Source organism: Podarcis cretensis (assembly GCF_951804945.1).
Source record: "Podarcis cretensis genome assembly, chromosome: 12".
In the NCBI taxonomy this organism is placed as follows: domain Eukaryota; kingdom Metazoa; phylum Chordata; class Lepidosauria; order Squamata; family Lacertidae; genus Podarcis; species Podarcis cretensis.
The window spans coordinates 20632564-20650826 of NC_137181.1; the positions used below are offsets into that span (position 1 = coordinate 20632564).

Sequence of the window (18263 nt, forward strand, 5' to 3'; positions counted from 1 at the left end):
TGTGTGTGTGTGTGTGTGTGTGTGTGTGCACTATGCAAAAATCACAACGTGGGAAAAACCATGAAACCAGACAATGCCTCTACATAGCTCCATCCTTATGGTGATATATCAGTATATCGCGATGTTTGGTTGGTGATATTTCACAAAGTTGCAAATCAGTTATCACTCAGCCCTCATCGTAACTAGTAGCTGTTAACAGCCTATTCTTCCATGAAACTTAGCATGTGTCCTCTTTCAGACAGGAAACATCCCCCACCCTTTTCTCAGGACTTCTCTCTTCTCCTATGAGGTCAGGGCCAAATCATTTCATGAGAATGAGGCTCTTCTCCAGTGGTGTATGCTATTCCTTAGAAGTTCTGTGTTGCCTAAACAAAAACAAAGGGGATCTTTGCCTCTGTGCAAAAGGTGCTAAAAGGTAGTCTGGCTTGACTTGTGCTTTTTAATAAAACACCGGAGGATAAATATGCTTCTGAAGCCAAAAAATTGCTCAAGTCCCAGTTTCCTTCTTACCAATGTCTATGGCGATATGTTATGTGTTGGGGAATTTCCAGTCACCTGATGGTCTAAAATAATGCAATCCTTGTTTTTCCAGGTTTTTAAGGAGTGTGTTGTGAATAGGAAGGTTCCTTCTGATTGTGGACTGGAAAGTGCTTTTAGTTGGCATGTCAGTTTTGGATTCCTGTAAGTTCCCCTCCCCAATCCTCTTACTGAAACTATGTCAAGAATCACGTAGAAAACAAAACAGCAACAAGCTGGAAGCAAAACAATGGGAGGGGTGCCATTTCAACTGATCACTGTATAGTTGCAGAATGTTTTTGGTAGCTTCCTGTAATGTGGAGTCTTGCAGGGGTTTCTTTTCTTTTTAATGTTGCACCACATATTGCTGGAATGCAAAAAAAATTAGTAAGACAAATTGCATAATGACTATCCTGTTACAGCCATTGCAGCACATTCTTTGATTGTCCTGGTGGGGAACGTGACTTTGGTCACAGCTAGGGACACAATCCAGAGTGAGCTCCAGCCTGGGTTTCCTTGTAATGCATAGGAAGGATTGTGATACCTCTCAGATTCCAGATCTTTACTCCAAATGGTAGCACTTCTGCTGATGGGATATTGCATCTTCTCAGCCCAAAGCAGAATCTCTCACTCTGTTTTCTTTTAAACTGGGAAATCGTTATGCTTCCACCAGATATCAGGGACATAGCTAATATGGCTATAGTGCATGGATTGCAGCAGCTGGAATGTGATGGCATGGACACTCATTGGCTAGTTCCTGAGATGTGATGAACCACACCTGCCACACAGCCTGTGTAATTCCTATGCATTGCCCACATCAATTTCTTTGCTGGATGAGTGCTCCTTTCATCAAATGCATTTTAAAAAACAGAAAGGGGGAAAGGGGTGGGGATGGGATGGGGATCTAGGCAGGTTTCAACCAATGAGTGAAGGAGGTGGCCTGGGGCTGCCCCAGCCTGCAGCATTTCCCTGGTAGATTCCCCACCCCCTGCTGCTACACTTGAGCAGCCACTGTCACAGGCAGCCCACACACTCTTCTCTAGTACATATAGGGCCAAAGTCACCTTTTCGAGGCCTGCTGGAAGGTGCAGGGGTGGGGGAAAGGGCAGGGCAGAGTCTCCTCCAGCAGGCGGCTGCTGCAGAAGGTATGACTTTTGTTGCAGAAGGAGGAGGGCAGCTGAAGGGAAAGCCCCACAGCAGGGGCCATCTGTGCTGTCCAGAATTACACCAGAGATAGGGAACTCCCACCACCTCTGACCATTGGCCAGACTTGCTGAGGCTGATGGGAGTTGAAGTCCAGCAACCTCTGGCAGCCTGCAGGTCTACCAGCCTTGAAGCACACAGTGATATCCCTCCTCCCCTGTAAGTACAGGGGGCAAAGCGTGCACCTCAGCTCCACTGACCCAAGCACATTGCATTCGCTGCTGCAGGCTTGGATCCTTCGCTCTCTTCCAATCTGTTGTGTTGGAGAGCACTGCCTTCCCATCACATTAGTCCAAAAGGGCCCTGTGGCCTTCAGATGTTGTTGGAGTCCAAACCCCAGCAGCATAGCCAATGGTCAGGGATGATGGGCATTGGTCAGGCAACCTCTGGAGGACCACAGATTCCCCATACTTACAGCAGTATCGGTACAGCTGGCAGTTAAATCTCCTTTTGGCCGTCCTCTGAAAAAGACCATGTTAAGTCCCATTGATTTCAGCGGTGCTTAATGCACAGTTAACATGCAAGGCCGGTGGGACTTAAAAACATGTGTAACCTTGGCCCACTGTAAGAATCCCTTATGGCCACCTGCCAGCTTGCCCAGTTGCTTTAAATGGGGCTTGCAACCTGATCCTATACATGTTTCTTTGAAAGTAGGCCTTGCTGAGTTCAATTAACTTGCTTCCTAGTAAGGTCACAGCCGCTTTCTGCAGAGAAATGTGGCTTTCTGCAGAGAATCCTGGGAGCCGTAATTTGCTAAGGCCATAGGGTTCCGTAGCTCTGTGAGGAATAAATGACAGTTCCCATGATTCATTGGGAGAAACCATGTGCTTTAAATGTGTGTTACATGTGTAGCATGGATGTGACCTAAATATATATAGGATCCCTGCCTTATGCCTGTTTAAATTTGCAAGGTTGTGGCCTAAAGTATGCAGACTCCATACTCTCCCTTCAGTGTTAAGATATGCGTGTTCTAACTGCAGATGCCCAATAACTTCCTAAGTTGAAATCATTTTGCTTTCGTCTTTAACTAACTGTGAAATCTTATTCTGCTCTTTCTTTGTGTGTGGTTTGCAGGTAGGATAAGGGGAAGAGGGAAAACCGTGATGGAGTATATGAGCACCGACAGTGACCATAAGCAGGAGATTGACTTATTGCTAACAGACTTAAATATGTCTGAAGTGATCGACATCATGGAAAACCTTTACCCAAATGGAGACCTTGCCGTTTACGAAGACAGCCTCCTTGCCCTGTGTCCAGAGACGAACAAGAATGAGGAGCGCGCTGAATCCTTACTGTTCAGCGGAAGGGAAGTTTCGGCATTGTCGTCCGTCAAGTATGGGACTGTGGAAGACTTGCTGGCTTTTGCAAACCAAGTGTCCAACACTGCCAAGCAGTTTTGCCGGCCCAGAAGACAAGAGTCTGGAATCATATTAAACATGGTACGTTCTTTTCTTTGAAATGCCCGTCTGCCGTTGGCCTGCGCTTGATTCAGAGGCAGTAAGCCTCTGGCTAGCAGTTGCTGGGAATTGCAAATGGGGAGGATGCTGTTGCTTATGGGAAGCCCCAAAGAAGAAAATGAGTGTGTCTGGTTGGCCACTGTGGGAACAGGATGCTGGACTAGCTGGTCCTGATCCAGCAGACTCCTCTTGTCCTCCAGTTGCTGTTGAAGGCTGTGGGATGTGCTGGTAAAAAAATGGGCTTAAAGCTAGCGTCTCCAAGATAGACACCGGCCTGTGGATTGGATGACCTAGATGCACAAAATGCAACATGCATAGACTAAAATCATAAGAAGTTCCTTGATACAGAGTCAGATCACTAGTCCATCTCACAGCGGGTTTCAGACAGGACTCTCAGCTTTTGTCTGCAAAGCATGTCCAGAAGCTACAGCTCTTCCCCAAACCTTGTGAGTTATTGGATTTTACTGAAGAAATGGACCACGCAGTTTTGATTTTTTTTCATGTGTAAGCTGCATACAAACGTTACAGCCCTTCCTAGGGATAGAGCCCGTGTGCCAAGTGTGTGGTAGGGAGAACAGGTGCGATCGCACTCCCCTCCATGAGATGAACTGGATTGGGGGACAAGTATCCCCGATCTGTTTCATGCTTCAAGCTGCAATAGAAATTGACAATATTTTCCAGTTGCATAGCCAGGTCTTAATCCTGTAATAGAGAGGAAGCCTTATTAAACAACTGAAAGAACACTGCTGTGAGCTTGGGCAGTCAGATAGAACTGGATGGGTCTTCCCAGCTGCTTTGGAATGTTTTTTTTATTGCCTTCTTTGCAATATGGACAGTGTGACTTTATGTCAACAGCTCTGACTCTTGTGAACCAAGCCTGCCCACCCAAGGGGATGGGAGGGTATTCTGACGCAACAACAGTTTCATGGCTCTTGAAGTTGCATAGTGTGGAGGAGCTGCAGCAGAGCTAAGGTGCTAAGGCCCCTGTGTTAGATCCTGCAAGCAGCTTAGCTTTAAAATGCATATTGCGGTTTGAATATAATGTCATCAATTGATTAATTAATATGTCTTGCCTGGATAGAGGATGGCGATGTTTGCATGTGTGCAGAAGCTAGCCCACTGCAAATGGGTAAAATTTAAATAACAACAACAACAACAACAACAACAATAAAAAATAATAATAAATTTATTATTTCTACCCCGCCCATCTGGCTGGGTTTCCCTAGCCACTCTGGGCAGCTTTCAACAGAACACTAAAAACAGAATAAATCATCAAACATTAAAAACTTCCCTAAACAGGGCTGCCTTCAGATGTCTTCTAAACGTCAGATAGTTGTTTGATTCTTTGACATCTGATGGGAGGGCGTTCCACAGGGCGGGCGCCACTACCGAGAAGGCCCTCTGCCTGGTTCCCTGTAACCTCACTTCTCGCAGGGAGGGAACCGCCAGAAGGTCCTCGGAGCTGGACCTCAGTGTCCGGGCAGAACAATGGGGGTGGAGACGCTCCTTCAGGTATATCCGTTGCTTTGCCCACTCTTAGCCCCGGCAAGGCCCCCCCAAGAAAGGAATGTGGCCCCAGGCTCAAAAAGCTTCCCCACCTCTGATCTAAACAAACAGCTGACTAAACGTCACAGCTCTACTTTTAATTGTGAGAAGCTCAAACTCTCGCCTTGCGCTGTTTGAGAACCTTGCAAACATAGTGCTTTTGCCGGCCAGCTGTGCTTGTGGTTTCAAAGTACCATTCAAACCCGCATGATGTAATGAAGCATTATATCTCTCTGCTTATCTTCTCTGAATATTTCGGAAAAGTGCTTCTTTCCCCCTCCCCTGTACCGCCTTTGAGGGTAGGAAGTGTCAAAAACTGTTTGCTTACCTTCTCTAACCAAACCCACAGCTTTGTGGAGCAAGAGGCGGGCAGGTTCCAGGAATGAACAAACAAATCAGCAGATGGACTCATTACGCAAATCCCTCAGCCAGGTTGCTGTTGCCAGAGAGTAAGGTGCAACTGAGTCTTTATGGGAGGCTAATCGCTCACCGGAATTGTAAATATTTCCAGACCGAACTGAATACTTCACGTGCCATTCCCATTTGATTGGTCTACATAAAGGCTGCTCCTTCCTTTGTGCCACAAGGCTTCTTTGTACTGCGAAGAAGAGACCAGGCAAAGTTAGGTTCTCAGAATATGAAGGCTGCCCACTTGCAGGGTTGGACTAGATGACCCACTTCTATAATTCTATGCTTGACGCACAGATCTCAAGCTCAACCCCAGGCAACTTCCATTTAAAAGATCTCGTGAAGTGTTGTGTCTGCAGGGACAGTGAGACTGGAGAACCATGGCAAGAACAGATAGCGTTGGACAAGGTGGGATCAGTCAGTCTGATTCTGGGAGGGCAATACGTATCTCCAAAAACCAGATATATCTTTCTCTGGCGAGTTTCTCATGGAAAAAAAAAAAAGCCTCCTTTAATTTCCCCTCATCTTATTATTTTTTCTATAGATCAGTCCGAAAAATGGGCGCTATCAAATTGACTCCGATGTGCTCCTGTTTCCATGGAAGCTAACCTATAGAAATATCGGGACTGACTTTATTCCACGGGGAGCTTTCGGGAAAGTCTACTTGGCACAAGATACAGAAACCAAAAAGCGCATGGCTTGCAAACTGGTACGTTCCTAGGGTTCCCTTTCCAAGGGTCTGTTATGTGCTGGGTCTGTACTGCTATTAGATGGACTTTCTGCCTTTCATTTAATGTAATGATAAGTGGGGGGAGGGGGGTATTGTTGCTTTTATGATGGAGGAAATATCTGCCCAGATGTCATGGGCTGTAGCCTGTGCTGATTCCAGACCCACTTAAATGAATGAGTGTGGCTCACTTGGGGCCTATTAATTTCAGTGGGTCTTCTCTGAGTAGATAGCACCCAAGATCTCCAGGGTGCACATGGTGCACTCTGAGATGTGAATGGAGCTCAGTGCAAGCAAGGTCTTTGCCCTGTTGTCTAACACTTTGGGATATGTGCATTAAGGGGAGGCATTAATTGGTGACAAATGGTGAAGATAATTATTCAGATGCATGATGATTATGGGAACCTAGGGTGGGTCTGGTCTGTGCCCACCTTCAAAGGCCTTGTATAAATTCCATGTTTTTACAGTAGCCCTATCCCGATGGATTTCTATTTTGAGTGCTTTCCTCAGGGCTTGCTGGGCTTGCTCATATTTCATCACAAAACAACTGCTCAAACCATCAGTCTCCAGTTCTGCTTGCCACCCTCACCCTCAAGCCAAGCATTCCATCAACCAGTGGGGAGGCTGATGAGCGAAGTCCCAACTGCCTCTTCCAACTCACAGCTGGGACAGGGTGGTGGTAGTGGTCATCGTCCCTGCAGTTGCGTTGAGATTTGGGGATGCTGTGTGGTAAAAATTTCCAATCCCTCTCCTGCTGAGGAAGGCTGCAGTGTTCTTTTGGGTAACAAAGGTACTCAAAGCAGCTGCCCAAGTGTTTCAGCCCGGACACTGAGGTCCAGTGCCGAGGGCCTTCTGGCGGTTCCCTCACTGCGAGAAGTGAGGTTAGAGGGAATCAGGCAGAGGGCCTTCTCGGTAGTGGTGCCTGCCCTGTGGAACATCCTCTCATCAGATGTCAAGGAAATAAACAACTATCTGACTTTTAGAAGACATCTGAAGGCAGCTCTGTTTAGGGAAGCTTTTAATGTTTGATGTTTTATTATGCTTTGAATTCTGTTGGGAGCTGCCCAGAGTGGCTGGGAAAACCCAGCCAGAAAGGTGGGGTATAAATTGTTGTTGTTGTTGTTATTTATTTCCAAAGCAAGCCCCATTCTGGCTCCAGGATGTGGGTGCTGGACATTAGGCATGCTCAACACACCTTGTCCACACAGCAGCAAAGCAACCCTCCATTCAACTCCCTTGCCCTTCCTCAATTAGTTCACTGTTTCCTGAGCCTTTTGTATTCCCTACCACCTTCCTTCTCTTTGTAATAGTAAGCTCAGAGCATTGAGACAATGATCTCCAGAGCATTATGTGTTTCAGTTCATGAACCGTGGATCTTTGCTCTGCCTGCTTTACTTAATCTGCCTCCATTTTGGCCCCCTAGGTCCCAGTGGAACAGTTCAAGCCATCGGACGTTGAGATCCAGGCCTGCTTTCGCCATGAGAATATTGCTGAACTTTACGGAGCCATCTTGTGGGACGAGACAATCCACCTCTTCATGGAGGCAGGAGAAGGAGGCTCTGTCCTGGAGAAGGTGGAAAGCTGTGGGCCTCTAAGAGAATTCGAGATCATTTGGGTGACAAAGCATATCCTCAAGGGACTTGAGTTTCTTCACTCGAAAGGAGTTATACATCAAGATATAAAACGTAGGTTACAATTCACAGCTGTGCCCTCCCCTTACACCAGTTGCACCGTGTAGTGTTCGAAACCTTCAATTTCGAAGCTGTGGACCTCGGAATGTGGTTGGACTCCAGCTCCCATCAGCCTCTGCGAGTTTGGCCAATGGTCAGGGATGATGGGAGTTGTAATCCAGCAAACACCTGAAGGAGCACAGGATTATAGCTTGTCCTTATGCGCAACACCCATGATTTATAAATTGGGCTCAAGATAATCCTGGAAATTCCTTGGAAGACCTATCTGGAGGTTGTCAGTGAGATTTGTATGTTTATCTTAAGTAAATGTTTATGCCTATGATTTCTGTTCATTCGGATCTGGGAGAGTCCTTTGACAGAATGTTAGAAATATAAAGAAATAAAAGCCGCAGCTGTAAAAAGCATGCCAAAGCCAAACAGGCATAAGGATGACTTCCTACAGTCTGTTCACAAGCCTTCTAAAATAACCACCATAAATGAAGCCCGTGATCCTTCTGAGGAAGGCAGGTTTTACATCTGTTAATAAGCAGAATAATAAATAGTTCTCCAATGAACCTCAGTAAGAAGGATATACAGAATGAGGCAGATGGTCAGTAATGGCATTTTAGGAGCAATTTCCCCTGTGTAAACAGAGTATCTAGAATATGCCTCTGAGGTCACCTACTGTGGTTCTTGGAGCACCTTTGGCAGTCAAGCCAAGATCGGAAGTGGTCCTTACTGCACAGTCCTGGGCATGTCTGTTCAGAAATAAGTCCCATGAAATCCATGTACAGGATTGCTGCCTTAATATGTGGAAAGCCACTACTTTCCCTCTTTAGATGTGCATCCTTATTACTTATTTCTTAACAGGAAAAAGATGTTCCATATTCCTTGATAGCATTTGCATGCAGCCTGCTAGCAACAACAACAATTTACAATAACAATGCACAACATTAAAATTCACTTTAAAACTATAAAACCATTGCACACAGCATCGGACTCCAGCAGCAGAGAAATAAAACCAATTGATCAAGCCCCAGGGTAGTGGAGCCAAAAATACCCTTATTTATTTATTTTGCTTGTCGTAGCCAAACAGGTTATGCAGCAGAAGCTCCCTTGAGTTTGTGATTGCTGTGTTACGAAGGCCAGGATGCCCAAAGAGGGGGAAAGTCTTTCTTATTCTTCTCTACATCTATAGCTTTAGGCCAGGATTTGTACAAAGAGCCTCATCAAGAGAGGTGTGTCCGGCTGAAATGCCATGAAGTCTGGTGTCTTTGGGGACTCCTGTCTCCAATCTTGCTCAGTTTATTGCTGTCAAAGGCTTCAGCTTCCAGACTTCCTCAACCTTAGCCTGCCAGATGCTTTGAGACTACAATTCCCATCATCCCTGACCACTGGTCCTGCTGGGATCATGGGAGTTGTAGGCCAAAAACATCTGGAGGGCTGAGGTTAAGGAAGCCTGAACTAAACCAAAAGGATTTCCCCCTTCCCACAGCCTCCTGTACATTTACACATAGGCTCTTGCAAAATTATTATTAATAATAATATAGGTAGTAGTAGTAATAAGAATAGTAAATAAAAGTGTAGCATTCTTAGCTATTAAAGCTACCTAGGGGATAATGATATTTTGCATTTAATTTTTTAGTATTCAAAGCCCCTTGCGTACATTTCCTTAGTAAACCTTACACCCAACCCTGTAAGGTAGGCCAGGATTTACTATTGCTGTATTGCAGGGGGATGATGAGGAAAACCACCTTCAAGTTGTTTAGTTCTGCTGGGGAGAAAAATACAGTGCATATTGTCCTCCGTTTTGCTCCCTGCACCTCAAGCAGATGTTGAGACTTCCTCTCCAGGTCCCTAACAATCCCTCGTTTGTTCTCCTTTTGTTTCTAGCCAGCAACATTGTTTTCATGTCAACCAAAGCAGTCCTGGTGGACTTCGGTCTGAGCGTTCAAATGACGGAAGATGTTTTCTATCCCAAAGACCTCCGAGGAACAGAGGTAAGAACCATAAGCAAGAAGGGAGCCTTGCTGCTATGTCATTGTAATGAAAGCTGAATGGGAAAGAGCTGCCACAAGGGCGGTGGCAGCGGGGTCATAGTCCCATTGGAAGATCTGTTGGGCGCTCGTGAAAACGAACAAATACTTGATTTGCACCGTCTAAGTTTAAAAATAGGTAAAAGTAATGGTAAAAAAAAAAAGCCTGGAAGGATTTAGTGGTAACTGATAGTTTGGGGTGGGGGCAGGGAAACTGGACTTTTTAAAGTTACATGCCATCATTCCACGGGAAGGTTTCAATCCTAATCTACAGGTTGCAATGCTGGTCTACAAATGTGTGTGTGCTGAAGTTTCAGTTGCCCTGCTTACGGCATTTCTTCTCTATAATTGTTGGCTCAGTTCAGATGTAATGCCAAACTGTGGTTTGGCGCTACATGAATGAGCCCTCCTCACTTTGCTCTTTCCTGGGCGCCCGCTGTCTTTTTTTGTTAGCAGGCCATAGTTTGACAGATGGTTTTGCCTCCAAGGCGAAATGGGAAACCCACTTCAAACCCATCAGCTCTTGCAAGTGTGGCCAGGGATGATGGGAACTGTAGTCCAGCATCATCTGGAGGACCAAAGTAATTCCCCCACACCTATGCTAGAAGGGGTGGGGGAAATAAAACCACTTCCCTGTTGCCCAATCTTTCTAGCTGTTAAGACTGTCAAGATTCAAGACTGGAGCTAATTTTCCCTCTGGCTTCCGTTTGCAGATTTACATGAGTCCAGAAGTGATCCTTTGCCGAGGCCACACTACAAAAGCCGACATCTATAGCCTGGGAGCAACAATCATCCACATGCAGACTGGCATCCCGCCCTGGGTGAATCGCTATCCCCGTGCGGCGTACCCCTCCTACCTCTACATAGTAAGCATGGGCTTTGGCTGCGTGGGCACATCCCCCTTTCTGATAGCACCTGCCTTATTTTTAGGCTTGTTGACTTCCTATAGGCACCTGGTTGGCCACTGCAGGAAACAGGGTACTCCCTTAATTAGCATAGGGAGCTGCCTTAGACCATGTCCAAGTTATTGGTCCATCTAGCTCAGAACTGTCCGCTCAGCCTGGCAGCAGCTTTCCAGGGTGTCGGGCAGGGGAAGGTCTCTCCCATCGCCTGCTACCTGGCTCTTTTTACTGGAGATGCGAAGGGTTGATTTTGGGACTTTCTGCATACGCTCCATGCGCCCCACCGCTGAGCCTGATCCAGAAATGCTCGTTTTGCAATGCTCTCGAGGGCAAAACTACAAGCTGAGTCACCCTGAGCAGTTGCCAGGCCCAGAGTGGCAACACAATGAGCACCATAGATAGGTATTTTCCTACCCCACTCGGAAATGGCACTCGGAATGAATTCTCACTGGGACACAAAGCAGGCATGTGATGTTTGAGATCTGAAACCAGATTTCCAAGTTTAACTTAAAAGAAGCTACAAGAGACTCGGATTAGAGCAGCAGCTGTTGTGTGTGTTTGTGTGTTCACACTATTTCCCCAAGCTATATACCGTATTTTTCGCTCTATAGAACACACCTGACCATAGGACACACCTTGTTTTAGATGGGGAGAACAAGAAAAAAATAATCTCCCCCTCTCTGCTCAGTGCCCCTTCAGCAAAGCGGCAGGAGAAACGGAGCCCCTTCCATTTCTCCTCCTGCTTGGCTGAAGGGGCGCTGCGCAGCTCTCCCTCTCTGCTAAAGCCAAGAGAGTCATGCTCTCCCAGCTTTAGCAAAAGGAACCTGAAGCCTGCGGAGCGCAACGGGAACTCGCGCTGCACTCTGAAGGCTTTAGGCAGCTATCCCTGAAGCCTGAAGAGCAAGAGGGGTCGGTGCACACTAACCCCTCTTGCTCTCCAGGCTTCAGCGAAAGCAACGTGAAGCCTCTGGAGCGCGGAGGGAGTGCTCCCTCTGTGCTTTGGAGGCTTCGCGTTGCTATCGCTGAAGCCAAGGAGCCTGCATTCTCTCCATAGGATGCACACACATTTCCCCTTAATTTTTGGAGGGGGTAAAGTGTGTCCTATAGAGCGAAAAATACGGTAACTGCCCATCCCCCTGCTATTAGCCTCACCAAGCAATGTGGGTGGAAGGATACAAATACCTGTTGTCTCCACATACCCAGGAGCAGGCTGAGGGGTGGTTTCATTTGGCAAAGTGGCATGGAAGGAAAGAGTTAGACTCTCACTCAGGACCCAAACTGGAGCTTGCTCCACCAGCTACTTATTAATATATTTCTAAGAATGTTTGTGTGTCTTCTGTATTGCCCCTGTCCCCAAAGTGTGACAAACCTGCAGGATCTGGACAGCACTTCAGATTTCAGGTGGGGGCTCACATGGTTAAACACTTGTCTGTCGGCAGGGGATCCTGCACACAGAAAAAACGAAAGTTAGCGGAGCATTTGGGTTATGATCTCTGTCGTCTGAAGTGGTACAGCCACAGCAGAGGTTTAGTACCTCAACCAGAACGAAGCCCCAGATGTGCATTTCCACAGTTGCATCGCTCACTCCCAAGTCTATTTTTTCCTTTTCGTTTTGACCTTCTTGCTGTTTGAACTTGGTAAACTTCCATGGGATTGTGGAAGTATGAACAACAAGGGGAATGATTCCGTTTGTTTCTCTCTGATCTGAGTGGGAGGGAGGTGGAAACTGCAAGCTGTGAAGTTCACAGGCAGAATGTGAACTTGGCAGAGGAACTCTAGGGCGATGAACTCAGGCCCCCGTGACTGTCCCAAGGTTTTAGGCCTCGCAAACTGGAGCCATTGTGTGCAGATGTGCTTTTTTAAGCAGATTTTCTTCAAGCCAGTAGCTCAGTGGTAGGTCATCTGCCTTGGATGCAGACATTCCCAGGTTCAGTCTCTAACATATCAAGGTGGGGGGGGGGGGAGAAGGTTCTTGCTTTGAAACCTGGAGAGCTGCTGGCAGTCACTGTAGGCAGTGCTGAGCTGGCAGGTCCCCATGACCCAATTCAGTATGAGGCAGCTCCTTACACTCCTGTGTTTACATGGTGACCTTGATGTACCAAGCCTCTTCACAGTGCCAACCAGTGTGTCACATTGCCAGCACACAAACTGATGTTTGCCGAAACCGAATCGATGCTCCATTTTGGATCATCCCCCAGTTGCTCTGTGTTCGTTGGCCCAGATTGCGGAGCGAGGATCTCCGACCTTTGGATGAACTCTAAGCCGGTTTGTTAGGGTTTGCTGTTCCGCTGTGAAACTGGCTCTGTTTCCAGCTTTGCCATGGTTCTCCACGGCGGCGGCAGAGTGGCAGTTTTCCAAAGCATGAGTCAGGGCAAGGAAATTCCTAGGGCGGTAACCTTATGATAGAAAGGAGCCTCTCCAAAGCTGTTTTTCTCTCTCCCTCTCAGTGAGCATCGTGCTAAAAGCCGCTGGTTTTTCTTCCCTCCCGATAGATCCACAAGCAAGCGCCGCCTCTGGAAGACATTGCTGAGGACTGCAGTGCCGGCATGAGAAGGTTGCTGGAAGCTTCTCTGGAAAGGAACCCAAACCAAAGACCCTCTGCCACAGAGCTGCTTAAGCACGAGGCCTTGCACCCACCTCCGGAGGAACAGCCTCGGTGTCAGAGCCTGGACTCGGCACTCTTCGAAAGGAAAAGGCTGATGACCAGGGAGGACCTGGAGCTGCCAGAAAACATTGCTGGTACAAAACCAATCCTCCTACATCTGCCCTCTGGGTGTGGCTGGACTCCAGCACCCATCAGCCAGTGGCCAAGGATGATGGGTGTCATAGTCCAGTAGCCTCCGGAGGGCCACAGGTTCCCCATCCCTGCTCTAACAGAAGGGACAGGGGTATGGGACTGAGCTTGTGCCAGGCAGGAGCGCTTTGTCAGGTCACAGGTCAAGGTGGAAGCAGCAGGTGAAGGGAATGAGATGAACATGGGAGACTGATATAGACTCTTGTCAGCGTATTTGTCTGGAGGACGGAGTGCACAGCTGCTCCTATCCAAAAGGCTCGACATGGACCTATCCCTGCTCTAGTCTTTTCCAGGTGGAAGCTTTGCTTACGGCAAGGTTGAAGTTTAAGGGCTTGTGGTCAAAGTCTTAGGATGACGTCAGGCTAAGGTTCCCATTCATTTCAGAAATCTCATTAGCTTTCCAGTGGAACGAGGCTTTAGCTTCAGTGCAGCAGATTCCTGGAAAATCAGTTCAATGACAAGCTCACACAAGTCATTCAGGAAGCTCTTGGGGAAAAAAAAAAAAAAAAAGTATTTTGGAGCTCCCAGAATTGTGAAATGCTTTTCTCCAGTATTTTGAGTATTAGGTTTGGTTTTTTGTTTTTGTTTTAAGAAACAGGACGTGTTGAGGGAAAACAACAGCAATGCAAATCAGAATTAAAACAATGCACAATTTTTTAAAATGCGATTTCTCAATTTTTGTTTTTTAAAAACAAACAAACACATGAGTATGGGATTACCTGCACCTGACCTTTTCAAACAGCAATAGGCAAATCTGACAAAATCATGTCTGACTGTCCAGAGATGTCCCACCCACATCTTGCTGCTAGACCCTTTCTAAGATGATTGCTAAAATATACGTTGTGTGGTTGGGGACAGTATCCTAGCCCTTTAACAGTGCAGTCCCATGCATGTTTACTCAGAACTAAGCCCTGCTGTGCTCCACGAGGCTTGCAACTGTGTACGTGTGTTTAGAATGGAAGCGGTAACCTTTTATATGCCAGCTGTCCTATCAGTGGAGCACCACTGCTTTTCGAGCTTGCAGCAGTAGGTAACTAAGCTGCAGCAAAGGCAGAGCAAGGGTTTGTCAGACATTTGCATTAATGATGCCTGATTTTCCTGTGCTGGTTCCTTTTCTGGTATACTGGAGGTAAACTGCACCAAGAAATGGGAGGCACAGATAGATGGAGAGAGAGATTAGTGCACGCAAGAACAGTACTATTTCATGCTTTGTGCTTCACTTGCTAAGAAAGTTGTCCCCTACGAATAGGTTTGTAAAAAGGAAACATCCCTTCTACTCATTGTAAACTTTATTGATGCTGCAGAAGAATTAAACTGAGGTCTGCATGAATGGCTGTAACCACCTATTACGGTTCATCTCCCTTGAGTCTGTGTTTTTTTCTTCTGCAAAGGCTGCTGATTTTAGTTTTCTCGAAAAGAAGCATATTTAGTGAGCTGAAGCAGATTTGAAAAATCACCACCAATTACTCTAAAACGTGTCTTGCAGTATAATATCATATGGTAATCTCTCTCTTTTAAAATTCTTCCTTGGCAGATTCTTCAAGTCTTGGGATTACCGAGGAATCGGAACTGCTAAAGAGGCAGCGATCGTTGTACATAGACATTGGAGCATTAGCTGGCTACTTTAACATTGTCCGGGGAACAACAACGCTAGACTACGAATAAATCTAAGGATCTCTTGTGCTGGACAGAAGGAGATAATGCCTCTTGGAGAACTAACTGCTTTTGAAGAAGAGTGCAATTGGTTTTATCACTTGAAGGTTTTTCTAAAGCTTAACCCTTTTGGGAATTCTGACCAAAATATAATGATCACCACTGTCTTTACATTCTGGATGAAAGCAAACGCCAACAGATTACTTGTTTCGTTGGCATATGGTGTGTGTCTTGCGTGCACACATCATTTGTGATTTGAATAATCTTCAGTGTGTAAAAGTATTTGTGTGTGTATGTGCATATATATCTCTGTATATGTATCGTAGAATTCTATTTTACACACACACACACACACACACACACACACACACACACACACGTAATGTGCATTAAGAAAAAAGAAAGGCAGACCTGACTGGGTCTGAATAGTTAAGCTAAGCTTCATTCGGACCTCCATTAAGACTCCTTGAACACTTCCGCCTAAGAACCATCAAAGTGCACATTGGATCGGATCTCCGGCTGTTTCTAAGCAGTGCTTGCTTCCAGCAGTGGCTTTTTGTAGCGTTGCCTTGGCTGGGATGCCTCCACTTTGCAAATCCTTGGCTTATAGCATGGGGCTGGTTTCCCCAAGAAGGCCTGGAGTATTGCTAGTTGGGGTGCCTGCTTTTTTCTGTCCCCTCTCCCCTTGCCGATTTTTGCTTGCATCCAGCAGCAGCTCAGTTGACCCACAAACCAGCATGGCATGAGCATCTTTGCCCATCTCCACCCAACCTCCCACTTGTTTTGCTGATGGCTTGTTTTGGATGCCAAGGAAGGGAACTCCCTATTTTCCACTCCCTGCCCTTCTTTTGCTTCCCTTGGGTTCTTTGACACATTTCCCAAGCTCTCTCTGTGGCGCTTATTTGATCTCCCCGCTTTTCAGACTGAGAATTTGCCAACTTGGGCAAATCAGTGGTTTTGTTGCCCCAGGTCTATGCAGGGCATAAGTCACGTTCTTCCCCTCCACCCCCAAGCTAAGTTGAAACACTGACATCAGAGTTTTGAGAACCCTGGTATATAGGCCAAGGGTGTTGTGGCAGAAGCTTGTAGAAATTAATGGGAGCTGTAAACATAAGTAATGACTAAATTGTCCCATTGATTTCAACAGGGACTGAAGCTGCAATCCTTACTCCGCTTGCCTGGGAGCAAACGCCAAACTGTACTTATTTTGAATAGACATGATTAGCATTATGCTGTAAATTCAGCTAACTTTAACAATACAGCACTGCCCATTCTTACTCAGAAGTAAATCCCATTGAATTTGATATGCTCTCAGGAGTTAGCATTGCGGCATGATTCAGGATCTAGCCCATTGTCAAGAAATAGTTGGACTCCTGTGGCTTGAAGACAGACTCTTAGAACTGAAAAACAGCAAAGAAAGCAAATTGTAGCGACAGGCATGTCTCCTGCTTTTCACATAGTAGGGTGGTGTTCAGAAAGCACTAGCACCCTCGCCTTTTGACTGGCAGTGCAATGTTGGGCATGTCTACTCAGAGGTGAACGCCATTGAGGCTTGCTCTGCATCATATTGCAGCCTCAGGTAGCTACATCAGGTGCAGTTTCCCAGAAAGTCCTTTTGCATGAACGGGAGCTGTGCAAAAGCATGGAATGAGTTCTGGCTTGCAAACTTCTGCAAAGAAAAGAGCAGCTGTACACACGAGCCATTTGATGTATAACGTTGGTGAACAATATTGCACTGTGTTTGGGAATCTTTGCCAGTTCCGGTGGTGGTTCAATTTGTGGCTGCAAGACTTCATGTTTGTTAAAATAAACATGTGTTTGGATGCCATGAATGATACATTATTTTATGTTCCTATGGAAAAAGACTTCCTTTTCTCTTGAAGATGTTAAATACATTTAAATGTGATGTTTTAGAGGGCAGTAAAGCTGTTTCAAGAACATAGTTTGGTACATCCCATGGGATGAATGTGTAAACTTTTATAAAACAGTTGTGTACGAAGGATTAGTGTCGCTTTTAACCACCTGTTTCCCTTTTTTTAATGGCATACTGTGTATGTTGTAAATAGAACTAGTTATAAAACAACATATCTGTTTCAAAGTTTATATTTAAGGCTCTTTGTATACAAAATATATTTGTATTAATTTCTTCCACTCCTGATTCCAATAGGACTGGATTAAAGATTTGAAGGTATAAATTCATGTGTTCTTGTGTGCATTTATTCTGTCATTTCTTAGTGTGTGTACCCATTTCTTAGCCTGTGTAAAAACAGTTGCATTCCTGTAGATATGCTATGCACCCTTTTTGTGGTCAATTTCAAAGCAACTGGGAGGACCATCAATAAAGGAAATCTGCTCACCTTTTCCAGTGGGCAGTGTTGTGGCCTGGCATCCGGCCCCCTGCAGTGATCTGGCAGGGGGCAGAGTTTGACACCCCCCTTGTGCGTGTTGTGGCCTGGCATCCGGCCCCCTGCAGTGATCTGGCAGGGGGCAGAGTTTGAAACCCCCCTTGTGCCATCCCTGCTGCATCACTGGTGCTGGGCGTGGCCATGCTGTCCAATCAGTGCTGGTAGGGGGCGTGGCCACGGAAAATTTAAACCGTGGCTCGGCCAGGTGCCCTCCTCTCTTGCGCTTTGCCGGATCTCCCAACGCACCAGCCCTCTCTTTATGCTTTGCTATGACACAACCTTGCTATGCACAAATGTTTGCCGCCATATTGTTGGGGCCAGGTAGGAATTTTTTCCGCTTGGCAAACTGGCACCAGCCATTAGGTTTTCGCCTACCTTGTAGCAATCGTCACAACTTGGTGAGGTTAGGCATTGGGTCGGCCTTTGGATGGAGGAGAGGTTGTAGCCTCCGCTGGTGGGTCCTCATTAAGGGTATCCTGTTAATGGGATCTGGGGGTTCTGCCTGATGCCCGGACATGGGCTAGGGCCATGCCACAAACCCAACAGGGTGCCCCTATTTGATGTAACTTATAGAGCTCCCCCTATTGGTGGTTTATTCTTAGTTGGACTCCGTGCAGATGGGCAGGAATCGAGATATAGCCTGGCTTCACCCAATGCCTAAGCCAAACAGCTCACATCTGTAACCAATAAAGCTGTGGCCTATTTGAACTCATAAACCTAAATCCTCACGTCCATGTGTTTATTACCCACCAGGGAACTGCAGGTCATGGGGCCTTGGCACGCAATTCATTCTTAGAGTTTCTTATAATGAGAGAGACTCAGCTGAGAACCTGACCTCTGCTGGTTAACTTCAATAGGTCCTCCTAAGTCAGAGATGGAGAACCCGTTGCTCTCCAAGTCTTGCTGGTCTCCAGCTATCATCATCCCTGGCCATTGGATAGATACAT

The 18263-nt window shown here is 46.4% G+C and overlaps 1 protein-coding gene across 5 annotated transcripts in view; it reads left to right on the forward strand.

Annotated features, from left to right (window-relative positions):
- MAP3K8 (mitogen-activated protein kinase kinase kinase 8) overlaps positions 1–17106 on the forward strand; it is a 28323-nt gene extending 11217 nt beyond the window's left edge. For 3 of the 5 annotated variants that reach the window (XM_079946935.1, XM_079946937.1, XM_079946936.1), the window contains exons 2-9: positions 593–681; positions 2794–3158; positions 5674–5838; positions 7280–7541; positions 9420–9526; positions 10276–10428; positions 12957–13203; positions 14793–17106. In XM_079946935.1, coding sequence (XP_079803061.1) covers positions 663–681; positions 2794–3158; positions 5674–5838; positions 7280–7541; positions 9420–9526; positions 10276–10428; positions 12957–13203; positions 14793–14923 — 1449 coding nt within the window. In that variant the 5' untranslated portion in view covers positions 593–662 and the 3' untranslated portion in view covers positions 14924–17106. The remainder of the gene's footprint in view (positions 1–592; positions 682–2793; positions 3159–5673; positions 5839–7279; positions 7542–9419; positions 9527–10275; positions 10429–12956; positions 13204–14792) is intronic. The other 2 variants (XM_079946938.1, XM_079946939.1) reach the window with 1 other exon arrangement.
- Positions 17107–18263: the final 1157 nt, after the last annotated feature.